The sequence below is a fragment of the Pongo abelii genome, chromosome 6, assembly GCF_028885655.2.
Source record: "Pongo abelii isolate AG06213 chromosome 6, NHGRI_mPonAbe1-v2.0_pri, whole genome shotgun sequence".
Lineage (NCBI taxonomy): Eukaryota > Metazoa > Chordata > Mammalia > Primates > Hominidae > Pongo > Pongo abelii.
Genome location: NC_071991.2, coordinates 147720257 through 147739364, shown reverse-complemented (window position 1 = coordinate 147739364; position 19108 = coordinate 147720257). Strand labels below are relative to the sequence as shown.

The following is a 19108-nucleotide window of genomic DNA, read 5'->3' as shown; positions in this document are numbered from 1 at the left end:
CGTGTGCCCCAAGCATGGGGGTACCTGGGCAGCGCTCCGAGGTGCATGCCATCTCACCGGAGACGCAGGTGCTGCAGAGAGAGGAGGCAGTGAGGCTCTACCTGGCCATCACGGCCACAGTCAGCCCTTACCCCCGGGGAAGCAGCTGAGACCACTGCAGAAGACAAACCCGAGGGTCTGGGGTGTGAAGCTTGCTGCCCATGTCCCCTGCGAAGTTCGCGATGTGCCCTCAGTGAGCCCCACAATGCCCAGGCGCTGCGCTGTCCTTTGTCCCAAGGTCTCATCCATTTGTATTTATTGGGAAATGACCTCGAGGGCCAGGGCCAGGTAGGAGGAGTTTAGAGAGAGCTGGAGTTCTCCTAGGAGGGAGAACTGGGTACTTCTCCACACTTGCTGTTCTCTCCAATACATGTTTTAAAGCCTATTTATTAAATACTGGAGGTCCCAGAAAAAGATCGGAGAGACGAACAGTGAGAAAGAAAGCGCAGGAGGGAGGAAGAATAAAGGAGGAGGAAATCGAAGGAGGGGAAGGGTATATAAAGCAAAAAGCAAGAGGGAAACGAAGAATGGCCCGGGCGCAGTGGCTCACGCCTGTAATCCCAGCAATTTGGGAGGCTGAGGCAGGTGGATCACTTGAAGTCAGGAGTTGGAGACCAGCCTGGCCAAATGGTGAAACCCCGTCTCTACTAAAAATACAAAAATTAGCCTGGCATGGTGGTAGGTGCCTGTTATCCCAGCTACTAGGGAGGCTGAGGCAGGAGAATTGCTTGAACCCGGGAAGTGGAGGTTGAGCTGAGAGGCGGAGGTTGCAGTGAGCTGAGATCGCACCACTGCACTCCAGCCTGGGCGACAGAGCGAGACTCCATCTCAAAACAAACAAACAAACAAACAAAAAAAGAATGAAGGAAATGAAGAAAAAGAAAAAAGAGGGAAATCGCTTGGAGCACCCTCTGCTGGCAGGTCCTGATGTCAGCTTTGGGTACTGGGCACTTGAATGTTTCTGAACAGAAATCAAGTGGATCCCAGGTATGAAATTATATTCAGGAAAGAGAACCAGAGAAAGCTGTGATGAGAGGTTAGACCCTCTCCCATCTCTAGTTCTATCATAAATCACTCCATCGATCTGAGACCCAATCTTCCCATAAGTCAAATGCGGATGACCACTCACTCTAGTATTCCCAGGACCCTGCCTGGCACCCGTGGCTGCTGTGTTGTGTTTGGGGAACGGAGCACCCCACCACGGGGTGTGCTTGTGAGAGGGAGCCCACGCCTGCCCACCTGTAGATCCCCGGCCCCTCTCCCACATTGCCCCTACGCTGTGACCCACCAGTTGTTGCAGGAGTCCAGGCGAGCCATTGCTCCTGATGCATAGAGCTGCCCATGCAGCTGGCAGGGGCACTGGCTGCGGGGCAGGCAGCTAGCATTGTGCAGGAACAGACCAGGGGGGCAGGTGCAGCCGGGGGTGCAGAAGCCCGTACACTCTATCCCGGGGCCCTGTGTCAGGCACAGCCGAGGGCAAGGGCCCCCCTCCTGGTGACACTGCTCTGCTGAGCGGAACACCATGTCCTCTGGGCACTGGGCTGGATAGGAAGACAAAGCAGGTCTCAGCAGGGGCAGGAGGGACGGGAAGGGATGGGAAGGGAAGGGAGGCAGAGGGGCGGAAGGGAACCTGCAAGCAGGGCATGGGGCGGCAGCCTGCCGGGCAGGACTGTGCCAGAGAAGCCACCCCTCCTGCCCCTACCCTCACAGTTGTGCTCCAGTGTCTGGGATGGCACAAGGACACAGTCACGGCTTTGTTCTACTTTAATACAAATATTCTTGAGAACAGACCACGAGGACTCCAGTCATCTGGGATAGGAGGAACACTCAGAGGACAAGGGAGAGTAAGGAAGGGGCCAGGGGCTTCAAAGTGCGAGCTCTGCTCCCCCACGATTCTGGCCCTGAGTGTGTTCTGCCCTAAGGAAGGCCAGTCTGACTCCCTCGGGGAGCCCGTTCTCTGGGGAAGGAGGCCTGCCTCCACCAAAGAAGAGCAAAGGGCTGAGGGGCCACAGCTGCTGGGACCTGGTCCCCGGTGGCAGGTGGGAGAGGCAGGGAGCTAGAGGAGACACAGGAAATCCCAGGCTCCCTTAGCTCCAGGCATTACCTGGCATGGAGTCAGAGGGCAGTGATGGGCGAAGGTGAGGGTGGGGGAAAGGTCAAAATCCCCAGGAGCTGGGCCAGGGAGGCCCGCTGGAAAATAGGCAGGGAGTCTGGTACCTGTGCAGGGCTGCGTGTTGCAGTCCCTTGTCTGACTGTGGGGTCCTGGGCATGTGGTATCCCCTGGAGCCAAGCTGGAGCAGCTGCGCCCACGTGTCTGGATGCCTCCATCACAGGGGGCTGAGCAAGTGGACCAGGGAGCCCACAAACCCCAGACGCTTGGCACTGCCAGGAAGAGCCCAATCCAGAGTCACAGATACCGGCACGGCAAAGACAGTCCAGGATAGGGCATCGTGGGGCTGGAGCTGCATAGCTTGCAGGGTCTTAACTGCAGCCTCCAGCCCCCACCTACATCTACCACTCAGGCTGGCTTCCTGCGCAATGGCTGGGGTGGGAGAGGCTTAAGGACAATAGCCAGGTTTGCTCCAACCCTTGGCCCCTCCCAGGTGTCTAGAACTGAATCAAGGGCATTCTTCTTTGCTCCTCATCCTACCCCAGTGTCCGAGCCACCCCTGGGCCCAAGGGGGATACCTGGGCATACAGGGGGGCTGCAGGGCTCCTCCTGGGTGGCCTCTCCTTGGCAGGATGAATCCCCAGGGCTGAGGCAGAGTCGGGAACGACTGCGCCAGCCGGGGCCCCCTCCAGGGGCAAGGCAGCTCTGGGAGCAGGAGGACCAGGAAGTCCAGGGCGTCCAGCCCAGCACCTCTGTGGAGGGGGGAACAGGACACGCCATTTGTGCAAAGGCCTTTTCTGGCAGGGCTGGGGAGGGTCGGGGAGCCTGGGTTACGTCTGAGAAACTAGGTGGGCAGAAGAGGGCTCACAAGGAGGAGGGAGGCTGCTCTGGGCTCAGGGTGCAGCCTCTGCCCCTTCTCAGCTCACTTGCTGGGACCCCCACTTTCCAGCCCCACCTTTTTTCTGCTTTTTTGGGGGGTTGAGGACAGGATCTGTCAGCTGGAGTGCAGTGGCATGCTTATAGCTTGCCGCAGTCTCTACCTCCTAAGCTCACGTGATCTCCCATCTCAGCCTCCCGAGGAGCTGGGACCACAGGCATGCGCCACCACGACCAGCTACATTTTTAATTTTTTTTTTTAAGAGATGGGGTCTCTCTATGTTGCCCAGGCTGGTCTTGAACTCCTGGCCTCAGGCAATCCTCCCACCTTGGCCTCCCAATGTGCTGGAATGATCGGCGTGGGCCACTGCACCCAGCCTCCAGCCCCACTTCTCCCCCTCAGGAGCCAGACACGGAGCCTCCTGTGAACCTGGGCTCAACTACATTCCCACATCTCTCTCCTGGACTCAGGACAGCACCTCAGCAGGACCACCACCAATCCTCATGTTTCCCCCAGATCAACGCTTCCTGATCCTTCTATGCCAGAAACTGATTAAGAGTCCCTGTGGACACTGTCAATGTCCCACCAGCCACTCTCCACTGGCCCCTCTTTCCCTCCTACTGCGAGAGCCTGGCCCAGACCCCCTGGAGGCACCCTGCCTCTCCCCCCTCCCCTCCCTCACTCCTCTTTCTTCCCCATTGCCCACCTCGTCCCATTGCCCACCTTGAGCTGTGTGACCTTGAACAAAGGGCCTCTGTCCCCCTCACAAGGAAGGTGGGCTTACAGAGGCTTTGCACACAGGTAGAAAGGCTTGGCGTCTTACCAGCAGGGGTCGCTGGAGTCACAGGGTGTGGGGGCAGCACCGTCACAGCTGCCATACCTGGTGGCAGGGTCCTGGCCTCCATCTGGGATATGGGGATGGTGGTCACCATCTGCAGATTCCCCATGGTGAGGCACCCCGGAGGCTGGGCCAGGACTCATGGGCCTTGTCTCTGTGGGTGTAGGTGGAGGGAGGTGAGGCTTGCCCAGCTCCCCTTCCCAGGAAAGGAAGGTGGGGGCCCTCGAGAGGGTATCCCAGGCTTCTTGGTGGTGCAGAGTAATCACAGGTGCCGCGGACAAGGCTTGGGGCAGCAGGGGCTGGAGAGGAAGGAGGGTGAGGGCGCCAGGGCTGCTCTTTGATTCTGGCTCATCCTCCCCTGGGCCTCACCGTGCCACCTGCCTGGGCCTCAGCTTTTCCCCATCTGTGACACTGGGAGGCCTTATAGACAACTGTGGCCCCTCCCTATGAGTTCTGATGGAAGTTATTCAGAAGCTGGCCGGACTGTTTCTGTATCTTTTGTGAAAAGCAGACAAAGCATTTGATGCCTTCTGAGAGGCCTCGGATCAAAAACATCCAAGGAGCACAAGGACTTTGGCTGAAAGTAGAAGACTTGTTTTGATCTGAGATTTTTATTCTATTCCCAAGAAGAAACACATGGCAACTTCCAAGTTCAAACTCACCATAAAGTAAGATATTTAGGGAGACAAAGAACTGAGGTCATTTTAACACAGCAGCAGAGGGAGTAAACACTACCAGAGACCCAGGGTGAGTTCATTGTTTCTGTTGTAAACAAACAACAACAACAACAACAAACTGATTTTGGGCTTCCTGGCAGCTACAGTGAAAAGGGTTAAGAGTTTCATTTTCTGGCAAGAAATGCATTCAAAGACAGCCTTTTTTTTTTTTTTTTTTAATAGAATCAGACTGAGAATGAAATTAGAATGTATCCCATGGGTCTGCATGTTATGGATCAATTGCTTTGTCTGGTTTTCACAAAAGACACAGAAACAGTCCGGCCAGGTTCTGAATAACTTCCATCAGAACTCACAGGGAGGGGTCACAGTTGTCTATAAGGCCTCCTAGTGTCACAGATGGGGAAAAGCTGAGGCCCAGGGGAGGATGAGCCAGAATGAAAGAGCAGACCTGGCACCCTCGCCCTCCTTCCTCTCCAGCCCCTGCTGCCCCAAGCCTCACCCAGGTCCTGCCCATAGGGGCTAGAAATGAGGGCAGGAACTCACCCACACCAAAAGCCCTCTTACCATCCCCCATCCCCGCAGGACAGCAGGCCCTCCAGGAGGCAGCTCTCTGCTGGCTAGCAGGCAGGTGAATAATCAGGTAGCTCCAGGGAGGCCAGTTCATAACCAGGCAGAGCCCCTTCCTTTCTTATATAGAAGCGTGCCAACTTGGTGACCACATCCAACTCCCGTGCCCACTTAAGACATTTGATGCCAGCAAACGCTTCAGAAAGGGGGGCCTGGCTCCATGGATGGTGAGCAGAGCGAGTGCAGGCTGGAGCCAAGTGGCCTCCCACCCCCATGGGGGAGACCTGTCCTGACCAGGCATCTGGGGAGGCAGCCACATTACAGGGCACAGGCTCAGTCCTGGGAGCTGGCCTGGAGCTACCCGCCCCGCCAACCTACAGCCACATACCTTGGAATCCCAAGGGGTGGGCAGAGGCAGGACCTGGCCATGTCCAAAGTGACCAGTGTCTCCTCCCTGAGCCAACCCCATGACTTTCTCGGTTGTGGGGAAGTCAGGGGTCAGGAGATTTGAACCCCTGAGATGTAACTGCCCCTGGCTCTGGAAGAACAGGTGGGACAAGGGTTTGGGGAGGAGGCCTGGAGTCTGTGCACACACCTGTCGGGGACGTGGGGGATTCCTGCCCGGGAGGCCAGTGCTCAGTCTCTGCCAGGCCCTGCAGAGGGAGAGGGCTCAGCACCCTGCACAGCCCCAGGCCCTGAGGGCAGCTCCCATCCCCTGAGGATACAGCCTGGGCGCTCACAGTCCCAGCACTGCTTCCTGTCCATCTTCCTCCCCCACAGCCCGGGACAGAGCTGAGGATGCAACTGTGCTTCCAGGCACCAGCCCACTGCCCTCAAGGAGCTCAGGGACCTCATTCTCAGCAGTCCACCAGGGTGATCCATTTCAGCTCTTGCCCCTCAAACTCCCCTTCCCCCACCCAATGCACGTGTCCCCCCCTACCCCCTACCCCACCCACACACTCTGGGTTGCTAACCAGGCTATTCCAGGTGGGAAGGTGCTCCGCGCCTTCTCCACACTATAGACACCCCTCTCCAGCCCTCATGTCTTGTCCGGGAGGCCCCTGGGGACCGGGGCACAGGGCTCTTTTAGGCTCTGAGCACCAGATGCCCTGGTGCCTGCCCCGTGGGCATAAGCTCCCTATCAGGGGTGCAGGCTTCTCTTGTCCCCAAACCCCTCTGGGCCCTCGCTCTGCCTGCACGTCTCTGCATCTCTGTGTTGCCCCAGCCCCCAGCCCTCTGCCAGGCACCGGCAAGGCTCCTGAGAGCAGTACCAGGGAACACACAGGAGGAAATGTTGCGGAGAGGGGAGACGCTGCCAGCTGGTGCAGGAGCAGGGCTGGTGAGGCCGTGAGGCGAGGTCCCTGTCCCCCCACTCCACCCTCTGGGCCCAAGGCTCCACACTCACCTCCCTGGGCCAGTGCGGCAGCTGCCCCGGCTGGGCGGAGGAGAGGGCCAGGGTCTTGGCTGTGGAATGGAATCTGGGGAGAAAAATAGCCAAAAGGGCTCCAGGAGCCCTCCCAGCACCAGTGCCCCCCTTCCAGGCAGGGGCGTCAGTGTGCTTTTGCCGGGCCTGGGGTATTTGCTGGGGTGGGCTTTCAGGAAGGACTCTGCCCACTGAGGCTGGACAAAGGCGATGTTCCCAACAGTAGCTCCCAACTTGACCATGGGTTAGAATCACCTGAGGGGCTTGTAAGACACACATTGCTGCGCCCCACCCCTGCAGGTCTGGGTGGGCCCAAGAACCTGCCCTTCTAACAAGCTCCAGGTGCTGCCGATGCTGCTGGTTCAGGGCCCACACCTGGAGAACCCCTGAATCAACTATGAGAAAGGCAGGGAATCCTAGAATCCAGGTGGGAAAGGGCCTTGAAGGCACCCGGCTGCAGCTCTTCAGCATGCAGGGTCTGGGCACCTTGGGGGTGAAGGCAGTGCCGGGCCCCTGCCACATGGCTGTCCCCTCGAAGGCCAGGCCAAGGGCGTGAGCTGCACAGCCGGCCACAGTATACCTGCCAGTGCCCTCAGGCAGCAACACACAGCCCTCCTCATCCGAGCCATCCTCGCAGTCCAGAACACCGTCACACGGGCCCCCTCTCAGGACACACTCACCACTGGCACAGCGGAGTCCAACCCCTGGGCACAGAGGTGCCGGTGGGGACCCTGTGTGGAGGACGTATGGCTCAGGGCTCTTCCCACAGCCCCTCTCTCTCCTGCCCTGCCCACCCCTGTACAACCTGTACCTGGCTCGCAGCCCAGCAGCTCCACCTGCAGGGGGACATCGCTGTGGTGGACATCGGGGGGCCACACCCGGACAAACCTCGCCTGCACCATGCGGCCGAAAGTCCATACGGCAGGGTCCAGGTCGTCCCAGTCTCTGGGGAAAAGCTGCCAGGAGAGGATGCTGATGACAGCTTCACCTCTTTCTCAGGCTGACCTCATGACTTTGAGTGACCCCACTTTTTCCCCAGTTTTCACGGCCCCTCCCAGAGCCATGCCCCCCACCCTGGCAGTAGGCATTTGGGCTCTCAAGCCTGGAGGGGGCTGGTCCTGGACTGAGCTCCTCCCGCTAAGCTGGAGGTGCCCCTAGGGCAAAGGCCAGGTCCTGTTCACTGCTGCGTCCCCAGGGCCTGGCTCGGCACCTGGCACAGAGCAGGTGCTCCTGAAACAGTTGAGACTTAACACACAGCATGGACTGATTCCTACTGCTTCGTGCGGTTTGTCTCCTGAGTGGGAGGCTGTGCCCAGGCTGCTCTCCACGAAGACCTGCGTGGGTCTGGGCTCCCGGAGGCCCTCAGTGAACTCGGTGTCTCCCCACGCTCTCTCCCTTGCAGGCTTCACACACCTGCTGAGTCTGAGCCACTTGGATGGTTTCCAGCATCCATGTGACAGTGGCACCCAAGCCTCAGCTCCACAGAGCACAGTCCCTGCTACTCACCAGGTATTCAACAAGCATCGAATGCAGGCCATGCCCCTCGGGGAGACTGGAAGGCCCTTGGGGACAAAGACTATGGAACCCACAAAAGGGCATGGTGGGCCGCTGGCCCCATCGGCCTTGGGCGGGTGGTACCTTGGGCAGGGACAAGATGCCAGGCAGGATGTCATGATAGTCATGCCAGTGTAGACCATTGCTGCTGAACTGGAGTGAGAAGCTGGTGGCATATGCGTTGGAGGAGCCAGTCTCCGGCACTATGATGCCTGGGGAGGGAGGGGCCAGGCCAAGAGCAGAGGTCAGAGCTGAAGGAGCTACACCTGCCGCCCACCCATCATCACTGCCTCCCCCTCAAGCACTGCCCTCCTCACTGACCAGTGAGGTTCCGGGGCTGAAGCAGGTCCAGCTGCAGGTAATGGGGCTGAGTGTGCCACCTGGCATAAGCATCCCCTCCAGCGTGCCATCCCTGAGGGCCGGGCCCCTGGGTGGGAGCCCCCAGGAAGGCAGCCCGGGTGGGGTGTTCCAGCTGCTGGGACGATGCATGCAGACTCCCCTCAGCCAGTCCGGCCAGCCCCAGGGGAGAATAGCAGGGGTCTGGGTGCAGAAGAGAGAGACAGGCTGGAGTGGGGGAGGACACAGGGCGGCAGGAGCCTGCAGGGACACGGTTAGGAAGTCGCACGGGGAGCTAGGGGATGTGAAAGGCCCACACGGGTGACTTTAGCCCAGGGAGGGAAGAGTCAAGAGGGGCAACTTAAGATAGGATGACTCCCAGATCCTTAGGATGACCATCCACAGTGTGCAGGGCAAGGAGGATGTCCCCGAGGGCCTGTTTCCCCTCCCAGGTTGGACAACCTCTGGGCAGCATGGCCCCTCTCAGCACTGCACTCCACAGCATATGGCCCTTACCTCCTGGCGGAGGCAGAATGTAAGTGGCCAAAGGGAATCTGATCTGGGGACTGGGAGCCGGAGCTGCGGCAGGAGTGGCCGTGGGCTGGACTGTCTGGTTCTCTCCTGTGGGAGGAGACTTCAGGGTCAGGAGACAGAGACCGAGAGGCTCACAGTTCCTGGCCCAGCACTCAGGCCTCTCCCCACTTCCTAGAGCACTTTCTCCCTGCTGACTTCCCAGGAACAACCTCCTAGCTGGGAAAGGTCCCTCCTCCTTCCCTTGGTGTGAATCGGGGGCTTTCACGTCCACTGAATATTCAGAGAACATAGAGTAAAACTGCCAGCCTGAAACTACTTTCAGCCCAGGACCCAGCAACTGCAGTTCCTAATCCAGGGGTGCTGAAACCAAAAAGGCACCTTCATGGGCATTAGAAAGGGGCTGCCTCTGGATGAAAGCAGCTCTGTGGGCTGGAGTCTGGGTCCCAATCACCAGCTAACTTGTACAGTGAACAACCTGTGCAGCTGAGTATGCTGGCTCTGCTTTAACCTCAGCAACCCGTGGATGCACTTTTAGGATAAGAAAGCTGCAGCCTGACCAACGTGGCAAAACTCTGTCTCTACTAAAAATACAAAAATTAGCTGGGCATGGTGGTGCATGTCTAACCCCAGCTACTCAGGAGGCTGAAGCATGAGAATCACTTGAAGCCAGGAGGCAGAGGTTGCAGTGAGCCGAGATCACACCACTGCACTCCAGCCTGGGCGTCAGAGTGAGACCCTGTCAGAAAGAAGAGAAGGCGGGGGGGGGGGGGGGGGAGGAGGGGAGGGGAGGGGAGGGGAGGGAAGAAAACCTGGACCCATAAATGCATCCATTTCAAGCCTTTGTATTTTCCTGTTTCATTTATAACTCATTTCCAGGCAAAGATACTTTTGAAAAGTCCAACTTAACTCTGTCTTACCTGTTCTAAGACGAAAAGAAAAGCAACTAGAGGAAGCAGATCTGAGCAGAACGAGAGGAAAGAGAGCACCTCAAAGGTGGCACCATGGGGGAGGCAGAAAGCCCCCAAAGCACAGGAAGGCAGGGCGGACAGAGACGGAGGGCAGAAAGAAACCTTCCCACCCCGAGGTCCCCTCCTTCCCTTGACATGCAGAACTCAGGCTTCCCGCCACCCTGAGGCTGGGGTATCCAGCCACCCCCACTCAGTGCCCCTGGTTCCCTCTCAAAGACCCCGCCGATTGTCCTCCCCCCGGGACTTCCCTGTCATTCCCCAGGCACACTCACCAGGTAGGGCACAGTGGCAGCATGATTCTCCCGTCCCCTCCACCAAGACCCAGCCCTGCAGAGGCACAGAGGTCAGGCCGCCTGCCTATCTCCAACCCATTCCACCAGCCTCCACACCCCCTCCAGCTCTGCCCACCACACACTCCAGTGCCCTCACCTGGGGGCAGCTGCCGAGCGGGCAGTAGGGTGAGCAGCGTGCGGTGAGGTTGTGCAGACACTGGCACACCCTGCAGGGGCCCCCACGCCAGCGTTCCCCGACACAGTGGACCTGGCCCTGATGCTCACACCCCTCACAGGGCTCCGTCTGGCACCTGAGAAGGGAGGATGTCCCTGGCCTGGTGACGGGGCTAGCTTGGGGTAAACAACTCTCCTGGTTCGCCTGGATTGAGGACATTCCCAGGACTTGGGACTTTCTGTGATAAAACTGAGGAAGTCCTGGGCAAACTGAGACATCTGGTCACCCTCTAAGCCCACTCTGCCCCTGCACCTGAGACATTGCAACTGGCCCAGAAGAAAGCCAGGGAAGCAATTTGTGCCAGCACTGCAGCCAGCGCCGTGGGTCCCAGAGGGGGCTGGGGAGGCCGCTATGGCAAGAGCCCCCTGCAAGCCTCAGCCCAGGAATTCAAGCTGAGTTTGTGAAGCTGCATCTGCGGGCTCCGTCTACCTCTACCCACCTTCAAGACCTAGAGGGCATAAAACCAGAGAAGGGGAAGGCCAGGGGTCCCCAAAGAGGTTCTGGGACTCCTAGGGTTTAGATGGGTAGGGGCACAGGGCAGGGGTTCCGAATTGGGGATGTGTGGTGGATGGGGGAGGGGCACACAGGAAGCTTCCTAAGTGGGAGGTGGGGTGCGGGTCAAGGTCCCTGCAGGTCCCCCGGTGGGTGGGGAACAGAGCACCTGCGTGCCTTGCGGTGGATGCCACGGCACTGGCGACCTCGGCCGGAGGGGCGGGGGTTGTTGGGGCTCCGGAAGGACCACTGGATGCTCTGGCTTCCACAGGGGCCCAGGCACTCAGCCCAGGGTGACCAGGAGGACCAGCCACAGTCCACTAAGGGAGGGCCAACAGTCAGAGCCTGAAGGAGGTGGTGGATGCGCAGCTGGGCGGTCCAGGGAGAGGACTAGGGACCCTGAAGGAAGGGCCTCACCAGCACAGTCCGGGTTGAGTCGGCAGCGTTGGGGCCGTCCGTCTCGGCAGATGCAGAGCCAACAGTCGGCCTTGATGCGTTGCCCGGGCCAGTAGCGGGTGCCGTCCACCAGGCAGGGGCACTGCCAAGGCCACACACACCACCCCTCGCTGCCCAGCACCTGCCCTTCTGGGCACCAGCAGCCTAGAGGGGGCCCAGGGTGAGGCTTCCATGCAGAGGGCTGTTGCCACAGACCCACACCCTCGAGCCAGCGCCTGAGCCCAGAGTCCCCTTACCAGGGCTGCTGCAGGGCCGATCAGGTGGGCACATGACCTGGCCAGAGATGTCATCACAGGTCAGTGGGCAGGGGGCACAGGGCTGGAACATCAGCTCCCTAGAGCAGGTGGCATTGGGGCAGCCGTCCTGAGGGCAAGGCTCTGAGAGAAGCCGGAAGCAGAGGTCAGAGGTCAGGGAAGGGAGCTCTGCAGAGAGGACGGCCTGCCACCAGCAGCACCATCCTCTCTTCAACTCACTGGTCTGGCGGGTGATGTGCGGGCCTCCGGGCAGTGCAGCGCAGGTGCGGCCCCCATTCTGGGGTGGGTGGCACTGCCGTTGCCGCGTCATGGTGCCCCTGCACGGCTCAGAGCACACAGACCAGGGGGACCAGGCGCTCCATTCACCGTCCACTGTGAGGCAGGGGGACAGGGCAGGCAGTGGGGACCATGCAGGAGGGCTGAAGGCCTAGTGGCCTTCTTCTCCCTTCCTCTATCCAGGCCCCACCACCCCAGCCCCTCACCTGGGCAGGCTGCCGTGAAGCAGGCCTGAGACTGGTGCTCAGGCCCTGGGCAGTTCTGTAGCACCAGGAGGCCGAGTGGGGAGCAGCGGCGGCTCCGGCCCTGCCCCCCGGGCCCACATGTCCGGCTGCAGGGCCCCCATGGGCTCCAGGGGCCCCAGGCCCCACAACCCTGCTCTTCTGGGGAGGGGCCCACCTGTCCTGGCCCTCCACAGTCAGGCTGCCCGTCACACACCTGGGGAGGGAGTGGGGTCAGGGCTCCTGTGCTGGGAGGCAACATGGCACTGCCACCTCTACCACCCACTCCCACCCTCACCAGCTGGAAGCCTATGCAGGTGCCATTGGGGCAGGTGTATTCTGGGCAGCGAAGACCTGTCCCGTTGGGGCCTCCAAGGGCTGACAGCCCCCCTGGGAAAGAAGAGGAGAGAAAACACAGTGAGCAGGGGGGTGCGAGCTGTGTCCCGGGCCCAGCCAGCGGGGCCTCCCTCAGGGAACAAAGCGTCCTCACCGCAGTCCAGCTCGTCCTCGCCCTGGGGACAGTCTGGGATCCCATCACAGAGCTGCTCAGGGGTCAGGCACACCCCCGGAGCCACACCACAGGGAAAGAGGCCAGGGCACGGAGGCAGCTGGGTGGAGCCTGCGGGCACCGTGAGATGTGTCCTGCTCCGCTCCTGTCCCCTCCTGCCCTCTCCCTGCAGAGGGGCAGGAAGGCGGGTGGGAGGCGGCCAGACAGGCCAGCCTGGGAGGAGCTGGGGCCTGTGGACAGCTCCCTATAGCGGGAGGTAGACAGGACCCGAAGGGCTGGCTTGCAGTGACACAAAGGGTCTGCTCAGATCTGGTGGGGAAACGCTGAGGGCGGGACCCCTCCAAACAGACACACTCCCCATCCCCGCAGAGCCTCTGCCCACCCTCTTATCCCTTCTCGGCCAAGAGTGGGGAAAGACAAAGCCCCTTTCTTCTCTCCCCTGGGCCTAGGTGGGAGGGTAAAAAATTTTCAAATAAAGTTTCCCGAAAAAGATCAAAGGAACGCAAACGTGGCCCAGCCTCGGATGCCCCCAAACCTAAATCGCTCTAGCTGCCGCGCCCACCTGTGCCTCAGGAGGCGAAGGTGGGGATGGTGCTCGGGAAGAGGTGGGCCTGCCAGCTTGGCCAGCGGGGGGCCGCGCACGGCCGGGGGCGCGGGAGCCTCACCGCAGGCGTGGGGGCCCTCGTCCGAGCCGTCGGGACACTGCCGCACGCCGTCGCACAGCTGCTCGGGGGACACGCAGTGACGGCCGCGGGCGCAGGGCGCGTGGTGCGGCGCGCAGGGCCCTCCGCAGCCGCGCTCGTCGCTACCGTCGGCGCAGTCTTCCTCCTGGTCGCAGCGCCAGCCCCGCGGGGTGCACTCGCCGCTGCCGCACCGAAACTCGAAGGGGCCGCAGGGCGGCGCTGCGGGGAGCGTCTGCGCTGGATCCTCTGCCGGCGAGCGCCCTCCCACCCGCAACCGCGCCCAGGTCCGTCCTTCCACCTCCGCCGCCGCTCCCCTCCCTGCTCCAAGTCCCTTGGCCATTTCCTGGGCCTGGCCCTAACCCACCTGCAGCCCCTTCCCGAGAACAATCCCTCCTGCATTTTGCCGCCCTGTTGGTTTTTCCAAAGCTCTCCCCTGGGCCAAGAATTTCCATGAGACTCCCTGCAGCTGGGAGGGAGGCCTTGAATGCCGGGAAAGAGTGTAGACTCTTTCCAACGCCCTTCACTTCATTCATTCCAGCGCCTTCGGGTGTCTCCCACTGCGCCCTGCTCCTTCCCATCCCAGAGCAGCGCCACAAATGCCTCTCTGAGGCTTCCATGCCCCTCTCTCCGAGGCTTCCATGCCCCTCTCGCCCAGGCTTCTGGCCACCAGCTTTCCCACCTCTTCCCTCCAGGAGACTCACCAGGGCTGTCGCTGGCCAGGGGACTTGACTCCGTGTCCAAGGAGCCAGGGGAGGGGCCAGGCAAGGTGCCGGCAGGAGGCGTGGGCAGAGAAGGTAGGGGGCAGTGTCCGGGCCCCTCATCAGCTCCATCTGGGCAGTCCCAGACTCCGTCACACAGCTGGATGGCCCCCAGGCAGGTGCCATCGACACAGGACACCTCCCCGGGGACACAGGTCACCTGCCCTGCAGCCAGAAAAGAAGAGCTGGCCCTGGGGCACTGCCCTGTACTCTTACTGTTTGGGGTGCCCCAACTCCCACACCCTCAGGACCAACTTCATAGCAGGAACCTGGCAAAGGAGGGGGGAGGTGAAGTCGGGGCTCTTGAGGAGATGGGCCTTGCGGGAGGGAGTGCCGGGTGGGCTGGCGTCCAGGGCGGGGACAACTCACCCAGACAGGACTCCTCGTCGGCGGTGTCCGGACAGTCAGGATGCCCATCGTAGAGCAGGGCCGGGGGCAGGCAGCGTCCATCGGCACAGGCCAGCAAGCCCTGGGGGCACGGGCAGCCCTGCTCATCCGTGCCATCTCCACAGTCATCCTGGCCGTCACAGAGCAGGGCCAGGGGCAGGCACTGGCCGGAGCTGCAAGTCATCTGCCCCTCCCCACAGCCTGGGGCGGCACAACCTAGCACGAGGCAAGCACGCAGGCTCAGGACGCTGCTGTGGGGGCCCAGAGAAGCCCTGAACCCCAGAGAGACCAGAACACCCTCCCTTCCCGTCATCCCTCCAAGCCACAGGTAGCCTCTGGCAATGGGAGCAGCAGCTAAAGAAGCCACTCCAGGACAGCTGCCTTGGCCCCAGGAAACTCAGTTACATGTGCAAGGACTGACCAACCCTGTCGCTTCCACACACGGGCAAAGACACTCACCCTCCTCATCAGAGCCATTGCCACAGTCGTCCTGGTTGTCACAAAGCCACCCATGGGGCACACAGTGCCCATTCTCTTGGCACAGGGCCTCTCCCTCTGCACAAGCAGGCACAAGCTCCTCACAGTGGCCACCGTCACCCCCACAATGCCATTGACCTTCCTGGCACGTGCTGAGCACACAGTGTCCTGGGATCAGCCACAGGCTGGGCTTGGCCCAGTGCTCCCTCAATAGGTCCCCCGCAAGGTGACCTCCCCACTCACCAGTTCCCGCAGTCCTTCTGCAGCACAGACCCCGGCGGGAAGGAGTTGCGGCCCCACTCACAGGGGCAGGAAGCTGGCTCCAAGCAGGCTCCTCCTGAGGTCACAGAGTGCAGGGCTCAGAGCAAAAGGGCACAGTGGCCCCTTCCCAGTCTCAGTGCCCCTCCCCTCTGCCCTTTGTCACTCTACACACCGTGCAGCAGAGTCCCCTCGGGGCAGAGGCAGCCCTCCACGCAGGCCACCACCTGGCAGTGCCACCCGGGCTCAGGATGCTGCTCATGGCAGGTGGGGGGACACGTGGGGCCACAGGCCTCATATATCTGTCCCCCTTCACACTGCAGGGCTGGGTGGAGAGGAGAGAGCCTTGGATCACTGAGGCACAAGGGCAAAAGGATGCAGCCACACCAGGCTGGCTGGCCAAGGTGACCACCATGGAGGGCAGGGGGTGTCTGGTGTAGACCTTGAGCAAGACCCACCCTGGGTCGATGTGTACCATGTCAGCTCTTCTCGGCAGCCATTCTTGCATATATGGCTCATCTAGAAAAGTGTCTGGCACAGAGTAAGCACTCAATGCACAGCTTGCCCTTGAATGAATGAACGGCCGTCTTGTGGGACAGGAGAAGCTCTTTCAAGAAGCGGAGCCTGTGGCAGTGGCAGGATTTAGCATTGGGAACTGAGGGCGGGGCACACTCACGGCAGAGCTCCTGGCTACGCCAGCGCACGTGGTGCCCATGCTGGGCACACTCATCTGCGTAGGTGGCAATGGCCGAGCAGAGGCACTCACAGTCACCCCCTGAGTCGCAGCTGTGGGAGGAAGCATTCAGTCCCGGCACCCCCACCTCTACCCCACTCCAGGTTGGCCCCTCCTTACCCGCAGGCGTCATACAGGCACCACTCATAGTGCTGCTGCGGGGGGACCTCCGCGTGGCATGATGCGAAGAGCGGCTGCAGGAGCGCCCCGCAGCGGGCCCGAGCCCAGCCAGCCCGGTGTGTGTTCACCTGAAGGCAGAGGGTGGCGTCTTCAGCACAGTGGACCAGCGGACACCCTCCCCAGCCCTGCCTCTGGGAACCTCCCTTCCTGCTTTCCCGCCCGCACTCACTGTGCAGGGGTGTGGCAGGTCTCCTGGCTCAGGGCAGAGGGGGCTGAGGCGCCAGGAGTGGGCGGCCAGTTCAGCTGTGGGCTCCGGGACACCCTGGCGGCTCCGCAGATCATTACTGGCATCTCCATCAAAGTCACCACACAGCCCAGCCACACGACCACGGAACTGAGGGGACAGTTGCACCAGGACCCGAGTCCCTGGTGGCAGCATGGTTAAAAGTGACCCCACCAGCCCTTATCTGGGCCAGAAGACTCAGGGTCTGTTTTACCACCACCAGGTGCCACCCCCACCAGGGGGTATGGTTACCTCTTTTGTGGGGGGATGATTGGCGATGATAAATGAAGAGACCTACATTTGGGGGGCTCAAGGTGGGAAGTGGGAGCCTATTTTCCTAACTAACACCAAGCCAAGGGCTGAGGGGGAGGGAAATTCTCCATCAGGTCAGATTCCGGGAAACCAGACTCCGGGATGGACTGTGAGGCCCAGCAGCACCAGCCTCGGTGGCGGCAGGCTGGGAGGGTGGCCCAGCGGCTCAGAGCCAAGTCCATATGGGAGTTATCTGGGTTTCCCTCAGTTCCGCAGAAGCGGTTAGATATAACATATAAGCCAACTGCTTATATGGGTGATGGGAAGTTAGGAGATTTATTTTCATTTCGCCTTTCTAAAACTTGATATTTTCTCAATGTTTCCCTTGGTGTGGAAGGATTGCTTTCATAATGATGAAAAAGATAATTATGAAAACCTAATTTAAAATTTTTTTTTTCTCGCTCTATTGCCCAGGCAGAGTGCAGTGGGGTGATCACGGCTCACTGCAGCCTTGACCTCCCAGGCTCAAGCAATCCTCCCATCTTAGCTCCCAGGTAGCTGAGATTTCAGATGCGCACCACCGCGCCCAGCTAATTTTTGTATTTTTTGTAGACAGGGAGTCTTGCCATATTCAACCCAGGCTGGTCTCAAAGCCCTGGGCTCAAGGGATCTGCTCGCCTCAGCCTCCCAAAGTGCTGGGATTACAGTTGTGAGCCACTGCACCAGGCCAAAAACCTAATTTGGAAACTCAGACCTCCTGCATGGACTGGGAGGTAGGGGTGGCACTGGGCTGGGCATGGGGCAGGGCGAGTGCCAGCCAGGCGGGGAGGTAAGGTGAGAGCTCAGGGTCCTAGCCTGGCTGTCAGCCTAGCTCTCAGCCTGGAAATCTGCCCTGTGGAGGTGTCAGGGGCTCAGTGGAGGGAGACCAGGAGGAGGGAGGGTCAGGCGTTGGGAGAAAGAAGTTGGGGTGAGTCCAACCCTATGGTGCTAAGGCGGGGCACGGGTCCAATTGTTGAGGGAGGGCAGGGGCCTGACCTCCAGCCCAGAGCAGGGTGAGGCCCAGGCGGGTCGAGAGCAGCAGGAAGAGGCCAGCACGATGCAGGCTCAGCCCGGGGCCTGTGTAGACCTTGGGGGGCATCACGCTCACCCCATTCACTGTCACTGCCCGGCCTGTAGAGGAAGAGAGGCATTCAGGCCCAGCCTGGAGGAAAGGGTCCTCCAGATCCTCATGAGGCTCTCTAGCTCCCCCGTCCAGCCCTTCTTTTGCTTCTCTACCTATGTGACCTTGGGCACGTCATTAGACTTCTCTGGGACTTAATTTCTGGGAGTCTTCTGGTATTATGAGTCCCAACCAAGAGGAGAGGCACCAACCCCATGGCATGGAGGGCAGCGAAGTCCAGTAAGGAGCCGGCCAGCAGTGAGCAAACACAGGGAACCCCGTCCCCGCCCACCTTGCACAGCTGGGAAGCCATACAGGTGTGCCCCTCCCTGGCAATGTCACCCTTCAATGTTGCAGCCACCTCTGAGCAGGTGCACAACAGTGCCCTCCAGACGCACGGCCAGCGCTTTGGTGCAGGTGAGACCGCTGGCCCCACAGGGCAGGTTCTGGGCAGAGACTGTGAATAGGCCACTGGCCTCTCGCACCAGCAGATACTCGCAGGCCCCAGGAAAGGTGAAGGCCAGTCCGTCAAATGTCACATAGTGGGGGGCGCCTGAAGCCTGGCACCGCCCACTGCACCGCTGGCCTGTGCAGTGCCACTGCCGGCCCCGGCACACGCTATGGGCAAGGTGGGGGAAACAGAGTCACTGAGGACAGGGCCCTGGGGGCTGGATCCAGGGGAGGCAGCTGGTCCGGGTTCCAGGCAATTTCAGCAGCCCTCAGCGTGGAGGGGTCCTGCAGGGTTCCCCTGGCCCAGGCCAATCTGGATACCCCAGCCCCCACCGCCCCAACCCCTTCTGGTGGAGGAAAGGATGATGTGTGGGGAGCCATGGGCCACAAGGTCAAAGGGTTGGAGGTCACGGCAGCTGGGCATACCAAACGTTGCAGTCTTCCTGGATGGTGGCGTTGGGCAGGTACCACTGCCCACTGTGACGGCAGGGACAGAGGTCAGGAGGCACACAGCGCTCGTCCTGGGCAGAGGGCAGGGATAAAGGGCACCATGCAGGGTTGTGAGGGGACCAGGGCAGTGCCCTGGCTTAAGGAAGGCCATCCTATTCCCCGACGCAGCTCCTTCTTGGACTCACCAGCAGCACCGGGCCTGGTGGACAGACAGCCATCAGCACTGCCTGCAGGGCAGGAGTGATTGGCACTGGGACTGTCACAGGTGAGGAGACAGGCACCAGGGGCATAGACAAGCTCCCTGGGGCAGAATGCCTGCTGTGGAGGGCAGCGGCGAGCCGTGCAATTCCAGAGGCCCCTTTCCTGGCCGATGCTGCAGGAGGTTGAGAAGGAGTAAGAGGCAAGTCCGAGCTTCCAGGAACCTGGTCTGACCTGGTGAGAATCTCAGGAACCCAGACACT

The 19108-nt window shown here is 60.7% G+C and overlaps 1 protein-coding gene across 1 annotated transcript in view; it reads right to left on the bottom strand.

Annotated features, from left to right (window-relative positions):
• The window catches only part of LOC112131356 (SCO-spondin-like), a 37745-nt gene that overhangs the window by 7885 nt on the left and 10752 nt on the right, over nt 1-19108 (bottom strand). The window contains 36 exon segments of the mRNA XM_054560792.2: nt 25-71; nt 1328-1580; nt 2257-2421; nt 2728-3012; nt 3811-3962; nt 3964-4018; nt 5704-5761; nt 6514-6586; nt 7112-7262; nt 7343-7487; nt 8170-8297; nt 8407-8625; nt 8938-9042; nt 10196-10250; nt 10353-10506; nt 11092-11242; nt 11340-11522; nt 11615-11755; nt 11852-12004; nt 12115-12346; nt 12428-12519; nt 12620-12748; nt 13303-13539; nt 14022-14243; nt 14448-14681; nt 14925-15094; nt 15186-15279; nt 15376-15525; nt 15877-15986; nt 16054-16181; nt 16283-16479; nt 17624-17758; nt 18109-18365; nt 18624-18718; nt 18833-18857; nt 18859-19020. Of these exon segments, the coding sequence (XP_054416767.1) occupies nt 25-71; nt 1328-1580; nt 2257-2421; nt 2728-3012; nt 3811-3962; nt 3964-4018; nt 5704-5761; nt 6514-6586; nt 7112-7262; nt 7343-7487; nt 8170-8297; nt 8407-8625; nt 8938-9042; nt 10196-10250; nt 10353-10506; nt 11092-11242; nt 11340-11522; nt 11615-11755; nt 11852-12004; nt 12115-12346; nt 12428-12519; nt 12620-12748; nt 13303-13539; nt 14022-14243; nt 14448-14681; nt 14925-15094; nt 15186-15279; nt 15376-15525; nt 15877-15986; nt 16054-16181; nt 16283-16479; nt 17624-17758; nt 18109-18365; nt 18624-18718; nt 18833-18857; nt 18859-19020 (5342 nt within the window).